Source organism: Microtus ochrogaster, chromosome 18 (genome assembly GCF_000317375.1).
Source record: "Microtus ochrogaster isolate Prairie Vole_2 chromosome 18, MicOch1.0, whole genome shotgun sequence".
In the NCBI taxonomy this organism is placed as follows: domain Eukaryota; kingdom Metazoa; phylum Chordata; class Mammalia; order Rodentia; family Cricetidae; genus Microtus; species Microtus ochrogaster.
Window position 1 is genome coordinate 50,473,958 of NC_022020.1, and position 11,016 is coordinate 50,484,973.

Sequence of the window (11,016 nt, forward strand, 5' to 3'; positions counted from 1 at the left end):
GAGGAACGCCTTGGTTTGGGAGGTTTCAGTCTCATTGTTCTGGGCATGTAGTGATGTCGTGCATTGAGGCTGGAGTAAGCAGTGGGATAAAGTTGATTGGCCTCACCTCCTAAATGTCTCTTCACCTTACAGCACTGCCATAGGCTGAGAAGCCTAGCCCTTACACCTTCATCTTTGAGGAACATTCTATGCCTCAAATCTAGCACTGACTCAATCTCACGACCTGAGCTAGGAGGCCTCAGACTCTCTCCATACCAGCTTCTCGTACCATGGTAGCTGTTTCTGCCCCCTTGTGAGGCGGCAGGGTGAGACGAGTGTCTCAGGGCCTCTTCTTCAAAGTCCCATTCTGTGTTGCCCTCTGTATCCTACCGGAGGTGAGTTATCCAGCCCAAGGCCGCCTCTACTGATGCAGGGAATGGAGAGAGGAGCGCCAGGAATCGCGCCAGGTATATCTGAGTGTTTCTTACACAGTTTGTAAAGGAGTGGGCACTTCCACTTGAGGACAGCCTTGCTCTGAAGAGCCATTCCCCTCCTTCCTCACATCCGCCAGCTGTGCGTACTTGGTGCGAGAATGGCTGTTTTCCAGTCAAGAAGTTTTCCTTGCACGGAGCCCTGAGTTCCTGTAGTTTTTCAGATGCCAGTGTCCTGCCGTCTTCACTGGTCTACAGTGTCATCGGGCTGAACTTGATTGTGTGTCCTGAGCTGACTAATCATGAGTTGGCAGGAGTAGGAGATAGTCCCCTGAGTTGGGACTTGGTGTCGTTGGTACTCTTTCAGCTGAGCTGGGTCTGTAGTCCAGGCCTTGGGCCACTTCCAATTTCTACTCCCTGCCTTCATATCACTGAACCTTCCCACCTCTAGCCACTCCCATGGAAGAGATAGCTGTGCCCGTCTTTAAATCCACTGCTGATTTGTAAGAGGACAGAGCAATGGACCTTGTCCGGCCCCGTGGGCCTCCTCCATGCCTCGGATGCAGTAATGGAGTGTGACTTAGACACTCAAAGTTACAGAGAGCTGGCAGAACGTCCCCGAATCCGACTGTGGAACTGAAGAGTGGAACAGGCTTAGAGGGTAGGAATTAGGGTCGAGGAGACAAAGGGAAGAGGGACAGGATACTGAAGAATGGGCCATGACAGGAATATGTGGGGATGTTTAGAATTCTCACTTAAAATGTAGGTGGGGAAGGGCTGTTGCTTATTTGTACACATGCCTTGGCTATCCATTGTTGAGAGTGTTCTGCAGGACACTGATGTTGTTTCCATAGTCAGTGATAACGAGCACGTCACAGAAGCAGGAAGTTGGTGGAGGGGGAAGCTGTACTTGAGTGCCCTAGGGAAGTAGGTGGCTTCCAGTCACCTTGGCTGTGAACCTGGAACTGCTCTTTTTTCTCTTTTTTTGGATTTTTCGAGACAGGGTTTCTCCGTAGCTTTTTGGTTCCTGTCCTGGAACTAGCTCTTGTAGACCAGGCTGGCCTCGAACTCACAGAGATCCGCCTGCCTCTGCCTCCCCAGTGCTGGGATTAAAGGCGTGCGCCACCACCGCCCGGCTCCTGGAACTGCTCTTAAAAACAAACAAACAAACAACAGCAAAAACCTAACAAAGTCTTCCAGAAATGTCTAACACAAAATCTTGTCTGAGAGTTGGGACAGGGATCCAAGGATGAGCAACAATTTCTGGGGTACTAGGAGCTAAGTGGGCAGTTCCATATGCTAGCCCCCTCTTCCTGCCAAGTCGCTAAAGCTGCATGCCATGAATGGGGTCTGTGGTCGAGAATGGTGTTGGTGGTCTCTCTTAGTCCATGGGTGCCCTATTGTGTCACTAGTACTGATTCGAATTACAAATACATCCTAGGGACTGGAAGACATACGTAAATAAATAATTCAGAGGATAATGACCAAGATAGTGAGATCCCTGACTTAGGACTTCCTTATCCATGTATAAGCTGGTGTATATGAAACCTGGGTTACACTGGCTCCCTGTGGAGGAGGAACGTGATTTCCCAGCCCAGCGGTCACATTCTTTGAGGGATGGCAGCTGCAGGGGTAGATAGCGCGAGTAGATAAGGAGCCGCCATCTAAGGGGAAAGGCAGACCCTAGCATTTGGGTATTTGGGGTAAAATCGAAATGTGTCTTTTGTTGTTTTGCTTTCCAGGAGGAGCATTTTGATAGCTCCAGTATTTCAGAGATGTTGTGGGCTCATGTCATCTGGTACTTCTTACACTTGGTTTAGGAGCATTCAAAACCCTTGCCATCAGGCGAGCTTCTTCGGGGACCTTTGCTTTGTCATGTGTGGCTTGGGCCTGATATCGTGCGCCAGGTCAGAAAAGTCGGTGCTCAGGAAAAGGCACGTACACAGTGTCTGGAATCGCCTCTGTTGTATAACAGCTGAACAGTACATTAATTGCAGGAAGAGATTTGGAAAGTTGTATTTGGCCTGGCTTCTTCTGCCTGCCTCTTCTGCATTGTGCAGTCTGTCTCCGAATAATATTTTTATTATCGACGTCAAGTCACCTTAGATAAATATTTGGTTCCACTAAAGTCATAAACAAGGACCAAAATATCATGCATAGATTTTATGAAAGTAATAACCTGCTTCATAAAGTCCAGTCACTCAGCCCCGGGCCCTCTGCATGTGGTAGGTTAGTCACACACCTTTTCCCTGCTTCCTCGCTCAGTGCTGATGGCTGCTTATCTCTAGTTAAGTTTGTCATTTTCAGGAAACACAGATAAGAAATCTTTACTGTTTAAAAAATGATTTTTATTGGACCTTAGAGAGCGAGTGAGCTTTCTCATGACAGCTGCTATGGACAGTTAGTGCTCAAGGAAGGCCCTCTCCGCTTCCCATCTCCCAGCTGCTCACTGCATACGATGTCACATCTTCCTAGTAATACACGTCTTTATCTTTGTGAGTTTGCAGAACAGAACAGAAACTCATGGGTTTGTTCATCTTAGAAATGGCAGCAAGCTGGATTTGTGTCCTCTGCCTATGACTTCTGTTGTTAAATTCCCTTTAACTGTTTGTCTATTCTGAGACTTCTGTAGAAGTTGGGGTTCCCCTTCATTCTTTGTGGTGCTGGCCATGCAAGTGTTCTATGGAGCCACAACCTCGAGGAAGTGTGTATTTCAAAAAAGAAAGGAAGGCAGGAAAGAAAGAAAATACTTTGTTTCAAAAGGAAAAACTTCAAGTAAACTAGAAGACGTCATCCACTCGTCAGATGTAGTCAGTATTTCTTTGTTTTGTTTTTTGGTTTTTTTTTTTGGTTTTTTTTTTTTGGTTTTTCGAGACAGGGTTTCTCTGTGGCTTTGGAGCCTGTCCTGGAACTAGCTCTGTAGGCCAGGCTGGTCTCGAACTCACAGAGATCTGCCTACCTCTGCCTCCCGAGTGCTGGGATTAAAGGCGTGCGCCACCATCGCCCGGCCTGTAGTCAGTATTTCTGCCATCTTTTCTAGATACTTTGTTGAATAGATGCTGCCATTGACTTTTTAAAATATTAAGTGTTGAGTGTGCCCAAGCATGTGCAGGTGTGCATCTGTCAGGGCTGGTGTGGTGGGGAGGTGGGGAGGAGCAGAGGACAGCTTGGGAGTTGGTTCTCTGCTGCCATCTTGTGGGATCTGGGATCCCCAGCTGTGAGTGTCAACTTGTTGCTAAGCCATAACTTCAGCCCTGTTGCCTTTAAAAAATAATGAGATGCTGCATAGAGAGGAAGGCTCCCTGCTACATCAGCCTTTGGTTTTCTGTGGGACGGGGCGATGTCCCGGGATGGGCAGCAGGTCATGTTATGGAGCTTCTCTTTCCACACTTCATGAAGTTTCTCCTCCAGACCACCATGCCTGCTCTCCTCCATTTAGCAGAGAGGTGGGCATGCAAACAGACTGTGTCCTGTGGGGATGACTTATGAATCATTGGCAGAAGCCCCTATCATTCCTGTCCACATTCCATTGGCCAGAACTTAATCATATGATGTCTCCCTAACCATAAGGAAGTCTGGGAAATGTAGTCTAGCTGTGAGTCTAGTGAGAAAGGTGAAACAGCTTATCAGCAACTTGCTTAGCTACTAACTCATTTTTAATTTTGCCTTTTCTTTTTGATTGTTGTTTGTTTGTTTGTGGAGCAGGGCTTCTCTTTGTAGCTGGCCTGGCTCCCTATGGTGGGTCACTCTGCAGACCAGGCTGTCATCAAACTTACAGAGATCCGCCTGCCTGTGCCTTTCAGTTGTTGGGATTAAAGACGTGTGCCACGACCATCCTGCAGTTTTTTTTTTAACTGGACACTTTATTTTGTTACATTTTTAATTTGGTTTGTTGTTGTTGTTTTTGGTGTTTTTTTTTCTTTGTTTTTCTTTTTGTTTTGTTTTGTTTTGAGACAAGGTCTCTATGTAGTTCTGGCTGTCTTGGAACTCACTATGTAGATCCGGCTGGTCTTGAATTTAAAGAGATCCACCTGCCTCCACCTCTCCCATGCTGGAGTTAAGGTGTGTACCCCACACCAGGTTGGGAGTCAGATACCTCATTTTGAACTTTGGTTTTGTGACTTTGTGTTGTTGAGACAGTGTTTAACTGTTCTGTCCCTGTTGGCCTGGAGCCCATGATTGACTTTCCGTGGTCTTTGAGAACCAGGGTTATAGGAACACATCACCACGTGCCCTGCGGAACATACTTTTGTTTGCTCGGTTTGGTCATTTACATATCTCTACTCTGCTGGAAGCCTCACCACGTTCTTTGCCTCCTGTCCCTGCTGTCTGTTCCCTATAAGCCATGCTTGTCACCCACTTTTTATAGCTCCCATCAGTATGATTGGCATTAGTTCACCCTCTTCCAAGGATTCCTGTCTGGTCTCTGACCCCACCACACCCCAGTGCCCTTTGGGGCATGTTCTTAACTGGTCTGTCCCTGTGTCCCTGGGTTTGCTGTCAGCCTTGCCTGAAACTTCCTACTCCTCCTCAACACTGCTTCCCAGGTCTCCACTCAAACGTCTTCTCTGCAGAGTGTCCTTTCTTTACCACTGGCCATGCTTGGTTGGTTGCTTCACCAACTGTCACGGCTCCAGAGCATGTACTGCCAGCCATCAGAAATTGTGTCACACTGTGTATTTCCAGTCTGTCCTTCTGCATCTCTTTTAGACTCTGGAGTTCTCTGAGGCAGGAACTCTGTCTTACTTACATCTGTGTCCCAAGATACTGTATGGTGGGTATTCAGTAAGTGCTCATTGGGTGGAGGGACATCACAATATACTGTGTGTGTTTTAAAAACATTTTTAATTTTTTTTTTTGAGAATTACATGCAATATAGTTTGGTCACATTCTTTCCTTTCCTCCAACTCTTCCCAGATCCTCCACCACCTCCCTACCCCACCAAACTTCAAAACTACACACACACACACACACACACACACACACACACACAGAGAGAGACACACACACACACGGAGTACTATTTATGTTGGGCAACTCCTCCTGGGTGTGGCGCTGCCCTGGAATGTGGTTGATAGACCCAATGAATGGCACTCCATTGAAGGAAGTGGATTTTCCTCTTTCCCAGACATTTTCAATTGCAAATAGCTTCTTGGTTAGGAGTGGAACTTGTTCTGCTTTGCCTTCTCTGTGCTGGGATTTCTGTCTGGCTTGATCTTCTGCAGTGCGCCCTCTGTGTGCTGCCACCGTGTCTGTGAGGCCGTAGGTGCACAGTCCTGTTGTGTCTGGAAGACACTGTTTCATCACCTCTGGCACTTACAGTCATTCCATCCCTCTGGAATAGATCCCCGAACCTTAAGGGGAGGGGTCTGAATAAAGGCATCCTATTCTGGGCTGAACGTTCCAAAGTCTGTCACTTTCCGCACATTGTCTAATTGTGGGACTCTGTTTAAATTCTCATCTGTTGCAGGAAGTGTCTCTGATAAAGGTTGAGCAACCTATTGATCCGGCATTCTGGCTGGAACTCTGGGTCCAAATTCCAACTATGTTCGCTCAGCATCATAGTGGTGGGGGTGTGACAGGTGAGCAGGCAGAGGAGAGACTACGGAGGTCTTAGGGTCAAGCTTTGCATGGTCCTGGTCTCAGGACCCAGTGCTTAGTGAACTGACTCTGGAAATTCCTCCTTCAAGGTCTGGTTGGAATTCTAGATTCAGCCTCCAAGCAGTCTTTATTACATATTTGTGTGTGTGTGTGTGTGTGTGTGTGTGTGTGTGTGTGTGTGTGTGTGTACAAGAACATGTGTGAAGGGCTGAGGTTGATGTAGGGTCTTGTTCAGGAGTTTTGCACCTTACCTTTGAGACAAGGTCTCTTGCTGAACATGGAGCTAAGTCTCTCACTGAAATGGTTTGTCTAGGATCTCTCAAGGGTCCATCTTATCGCTACTTCCTATTCACTGAGATTGTAGGCGTGTGGTACTGTACCCAGAGGTGGTGTGTTCTACTATTTTTTGGTTTTCCTTCCTTCCTTCCTTCCTTCCTTCCTTCCTTCCTTCCTTCCTTCGTTTCTTTCTAGGGATATAAACTCTCAGGTTGTCTAGTTTGGCTGAGCCACTTCTCCAGTTATTTTATGCCCTTTAGATGATAGTGGTGTGTCTCATTGTATGGAATTAGCTGCCTGTTGTAGAAGCTTTTTAGATTTCATTTCAGATGAAAATGAGTCTTGACTGGCAACCCTCAAGACATTTTTTGTTTGTTTTTATATTTATATATGACTTAAAAGATATTTCAGTGTGTGTGTGAGGGTGTGGGTGTGTTTGTCTGGATGTGGGTGTGTGCGTGTGTGTGCACGTGCCATGGTACATACGTGGAGATCAGAAACTAGCCTTCCACTTTGAAATCACTGCATACACATACTAGCTTTTCTGGGAGTTTCTGAGATTCTCTCTTCACCTCTGTCTTGCAATGGGAGCCCTGGAATTACAGATATGCCCCTGTGCCAGGGCTCTAAGGATCTGAGTTCAAGTCCTCACATTTGGTGTGACAAGTGCTTCTGTTCATTGTTCCTTCTCCCTTTTCCTCATCTGCGATTTCCTTGTTTTTCTTTTTCTCCTCCTCCTTTTTGTCATTCTGCTTTGTTTTTTCAAGACATGGTTTCTCTTGTGTAACAGCCCTGGCTGTCCTGGCCCTCACTCTGTAGACCTGGCCAGCCCTCAAACTCAGATCAGCCTGCTTCTACCTCCTGAGTGTTGGGATTTAGGGTGTGTGCCTCCACGCCTGGGGTGATTTACTTTGGATTGGTTTATAAATGAGATTCTGTCTAACAAGAGCATGAATGAAATTTTAGGGGATTTAGAGATACCCCTGCTACCCCCTTAGCAAGCTCTTGCTAGGCTGTGTTTCCTGTTTTATGCAGGCTTTGGGAAGCCGCCTCTTAGAAGCAGGGGAAGCCTGGCTGCAGGGCAGGTTGACCTCAGTATCTTCCTTATATTTTGACTTAGATTTCAGAACAGGTGCTCACATTTACTAAGTGTAATCAAAGAACTGATTTCCCTTAGAAAATTCTAGCTTCCTCTTTATTTCAGCTTATTTTTCATCATTTACTCATGTAAATGTTGCCTGATTTTTTTCTTAGTTTGGGAAGTAGGCTGCCCAACCTTCATTCAATGGGTATGCAGATGCCTGTCTTCCCACCTGGTTACAGTTGGGTCGAGGTCCCTATCAAATAATCCTTGCTGAGCAAGACTCTCCCCATGGTTTCTAAAAATTCTGAGAGGAGCGTGAAGAGTTTCTCACCAGCATGCTTTTCTTCTGTTTTGTGGTGAGTGACCATTAGTCCCTGGCGCTCCATCATAGACATTATCTCTCCATCTCCACAGCCACCACTGCAGGTGTGGACAGCCACAGCTGTGTCTGAGCTGAACCTAAGCAGCACTAGTGGCTTAACAGGTTCCTGCTCCTCTACCTCGGGGTCATTTCACACCTTTGCTGCCTGGTCTCCCTTGAGTGGCATCTGGGACTAACCTGTCACCTCTTCTAACAGTTTTCATCCATTGTGGTATCCTCAAATTCCACTCTCCTGTCCCCCACTCCCATCTACAACCCTCAGCATAGCTGCATTTAGGAGACTTGTTGGCTCCAGTATTGAGGTTCCTTGTGCCCTCTTTGATTAGGCATGGATCCAGTCATTTGGTAGGTATATGGTTAACTCTCCGTTTTTATGCATTGGGCACCAGCGAGCCACATACCCTTGTCAGACAAAGAATTCTGCAGAAGTACGTTAACCAGATTTTGATCCATGTATAAAAAATGGTTTCACTGTTTCATCCCTCAATATGAGAAGGCTCTGGGAGGCACCATGTGACCAGGGGCAAAGGACAGCTTGGCAAGAAAGAGAAAAGAACCTGCAAAACACCATGTGCCACAGAAAGAATTCTTGATCTCTGGTCTGTAAATATACAAGAGACAGGACAGGGCGATTCCAGCAACACTCAGAGGCACTTTGGTAGCCTCATGGGAGACTGTTGTACTAAGGTAGCATGGTGTCTTGGTTATCCCTGCCGAATCTGCCCTTACATTCCCTCTCCTGATCACCCCTTTGTGGATGTCCAACACTGCTGTTGTTTTGGATGCTGGGGAGTGAGCCCAGGTCTAGGGAAGCACCGCTGAGCTGATGGCCCCAGCACAGACATGTTGAGAGATCTTGCTTTACGTTTTTGCATCCTTCTCTGGATTTGTGTGAAAGCAGTGTTACATCAGGGAGGGAGAGAGGAAGAGTGGGGGAGGGTGGATTTGTGGGGGGGGTGGAAGACTCCTGAGGTGTAAGTCATCTCAAGCACACCGTGTGGTTGGCCCGTATGTATTGTGGGTCGGTGGTTCATTAGCAAAGGCAGGGTACCGTATTTGATCCGCCTTTTGTTTTTCTCTTTCTCCTTCATTGTTATGATGTCATATAGGTCTTTCCGGGTCTTAACTTACTTGGCAGATGAATTTTTAGTTGCTTCTCTCCGAACTGCTCAGCACTAGTGTTCCAAGGGCTCCATTCCTGGTCATCACCTCCTTTTGTTCTTTCTGGCTAACTCTCCACACGCTACCATCTGCCACCTCCAGCCCTCTGCTAACTAGCTCTCAAGTCTCAGCTCAGACCCAGCCTTTCTCCCATTGGCCATCTGATTTGCTGCCTAGGCATGTTGGACACGGCTCTTCATGTCAGTTTATGTTACTAGTGACCCAAACTCAGACTTCTGTGTCCTTGGCTCAGTCTTCCTTCCATGCCACGCCTCTATCCTCAGGTGTTCCTCAACCTTTGACCTCTCACCTGCTGCCAGTGTGTTGGTGTCAGTTACTTTTAGTAAGTAGACCTAGGAACGTATTTCTGTTTTTTATCTGAAGACCTAGTGTAGTGCCCACTGTGTAAAAGATACTTAAATACTAGACTGAGTGAAAGAAGTTGATGACTGGATGGATGATGAAGAGTTGACTAGCCAGTTTGAGGTTACCTTTCAGAATGAGGCTGTTACTTCTTTCTTTGTATCAGAAATAGGGAATTATTTTTGCTCAGTAAAACTGCAGCTTGAAAAACACTTGGTTGTTTTGTTTTAGAAATATTTCACCACATAAAACTTCCTTCTTTTCTATCTCTGGTCACATTTATAAATACATACACTTGAAGGATAGAATTACAGTGATTTTGGTACCTGGTTATTAGAAGATATCACCTCAGTGGCTCCCGTGGTTGTGTTCTGGGTACAGCTGGGCAATATTTCCATAAATATCAGAAATAATTGATATTAATGACCTGCCTACTTAGACTTGAACTTGTGCTTTGTTAATCTGCATGCTGCAGCTTCCAGAATCTTAACATCTTTTTTCTTTGTGTGTCGATTGTCATTCCTCAGAATGCCATCTATCTACCTTGGTGTTCTGTTTGTTTGTTTTGTTTTTTTTTCTTTAAAGACAGAGTCTTTCACTGGCATGGAATCCAACAAGTCAGCTAGACTTGCTGTTCGGTGAGCCCCAGGGATCCACCTATCCTGCCTTCCTAGCACTGGGATTACAAACTCATGCCATGCCTGGTTCTTCTCCGTGGGTTCCGGGGATTGATTTAGGTCCCCATGCTTGTGTAGCAGACTCTTTGCTGACTGAGCTATCTTGCCAGTCTCCCGTTCGGATTTATATATACACAATCAGGGTCTTGATACATAACCCTAACTAGCCTGTACCTCACTGTGTAAGTGGTCTGAAACTTGTACTGAGTTTCAGGATTATGTCACCATGCCTGGTTGGAGTCTGAGCATTGCAGATCAGCTGTGCCACCTTCTGAACTTAACTGTGAGCAGGAATTGCCAGAGCTTGAACTGAAGTATATTTCAATGTCAGACTGAATAGAAATTGCCCACTTGAAGCTTCCAGTTGAGACAGTTGTCTATTAAGGGTCAGTTTTAACTTTGTTATGTTTCCCGTTCTCTTTCTAACAGGGGGAATCCCGTATTCTCAGAGTAAAAGTTGTTTCTGGAATTGACCTTGCCAAAAAGGACATATTTGGAGCCAGGTATGTTTGCTTTCTTTGTGTGTTTGGGGGAATGGGACAGGATGGTCTTCTGGAGAAGTTGATAAACTTTTAGTGGGTGGTGTTGGGGATTGAACCTAGGGCTTTGTGCATGTCAAGTTCTCAACAACTAAACACATTCCCAGTCCCCCTTTACTTCTTCTGTTGAGACAGCAGCTCACTAAGTTGCCTAGGCTGGCTTTGAACTTGTGGTCCTATTGTCTCTGCCTCTTGGATCCTGGAGTTAATAGGCCTGAGCCAGAAGGCCTGGCTGGTAAAAGCTTTTCAAAGTTAGATGTGCATCTGTCCCACCCCCACGGCTTTTGCAGTGCCACCTGGGAGGTTGGTTTAGTGCCTAATGGTGATGCAGGTAGTCAAAGGTAGTATTTGCGTGGGTATCTAATTGTGATCTCTAACTGTATCTCCTTGGCAGCTAGCCAATTCCCCCATGTACGCTGCTGACTGCTTGAGGATAGGTTCTAGTGGAATTTTCTTCCTCCCCTCAGTTTGGGAATATGACTCTGCTTATTTTTTTTTTTTTTGGTTTTTCGAGACAGGGTTT

The 11,016-nt window shown here is 46.2% G+C and overlaps 1 protein-coding gene across 1 annotated transcript in view; it reads left to right on the forward strand.

Annotated features, from left to right (window-relative positions):
* Positions 1 to 11,016, forward strand: part of Nedd4l (neural precursor cell expressed, developmentally down-regulated 4-like, E3 ubiquitin protein ligase) — a 322,283-nt gene that overhangs the window by 92,708 nt on the left and 218,559 nt on the right. Inside the window, exon 2 of the mRNA XM_026783372.1 lies at positions 10,384 to 10,457. Coding sequence (XP_026639173.1) covers positions 10,384 to 10,457 — 74 coding nt within the window. The remainder of the gene's footprint in view (positions 1 to 10,383; positions 10,458 to 11,016) is intronic.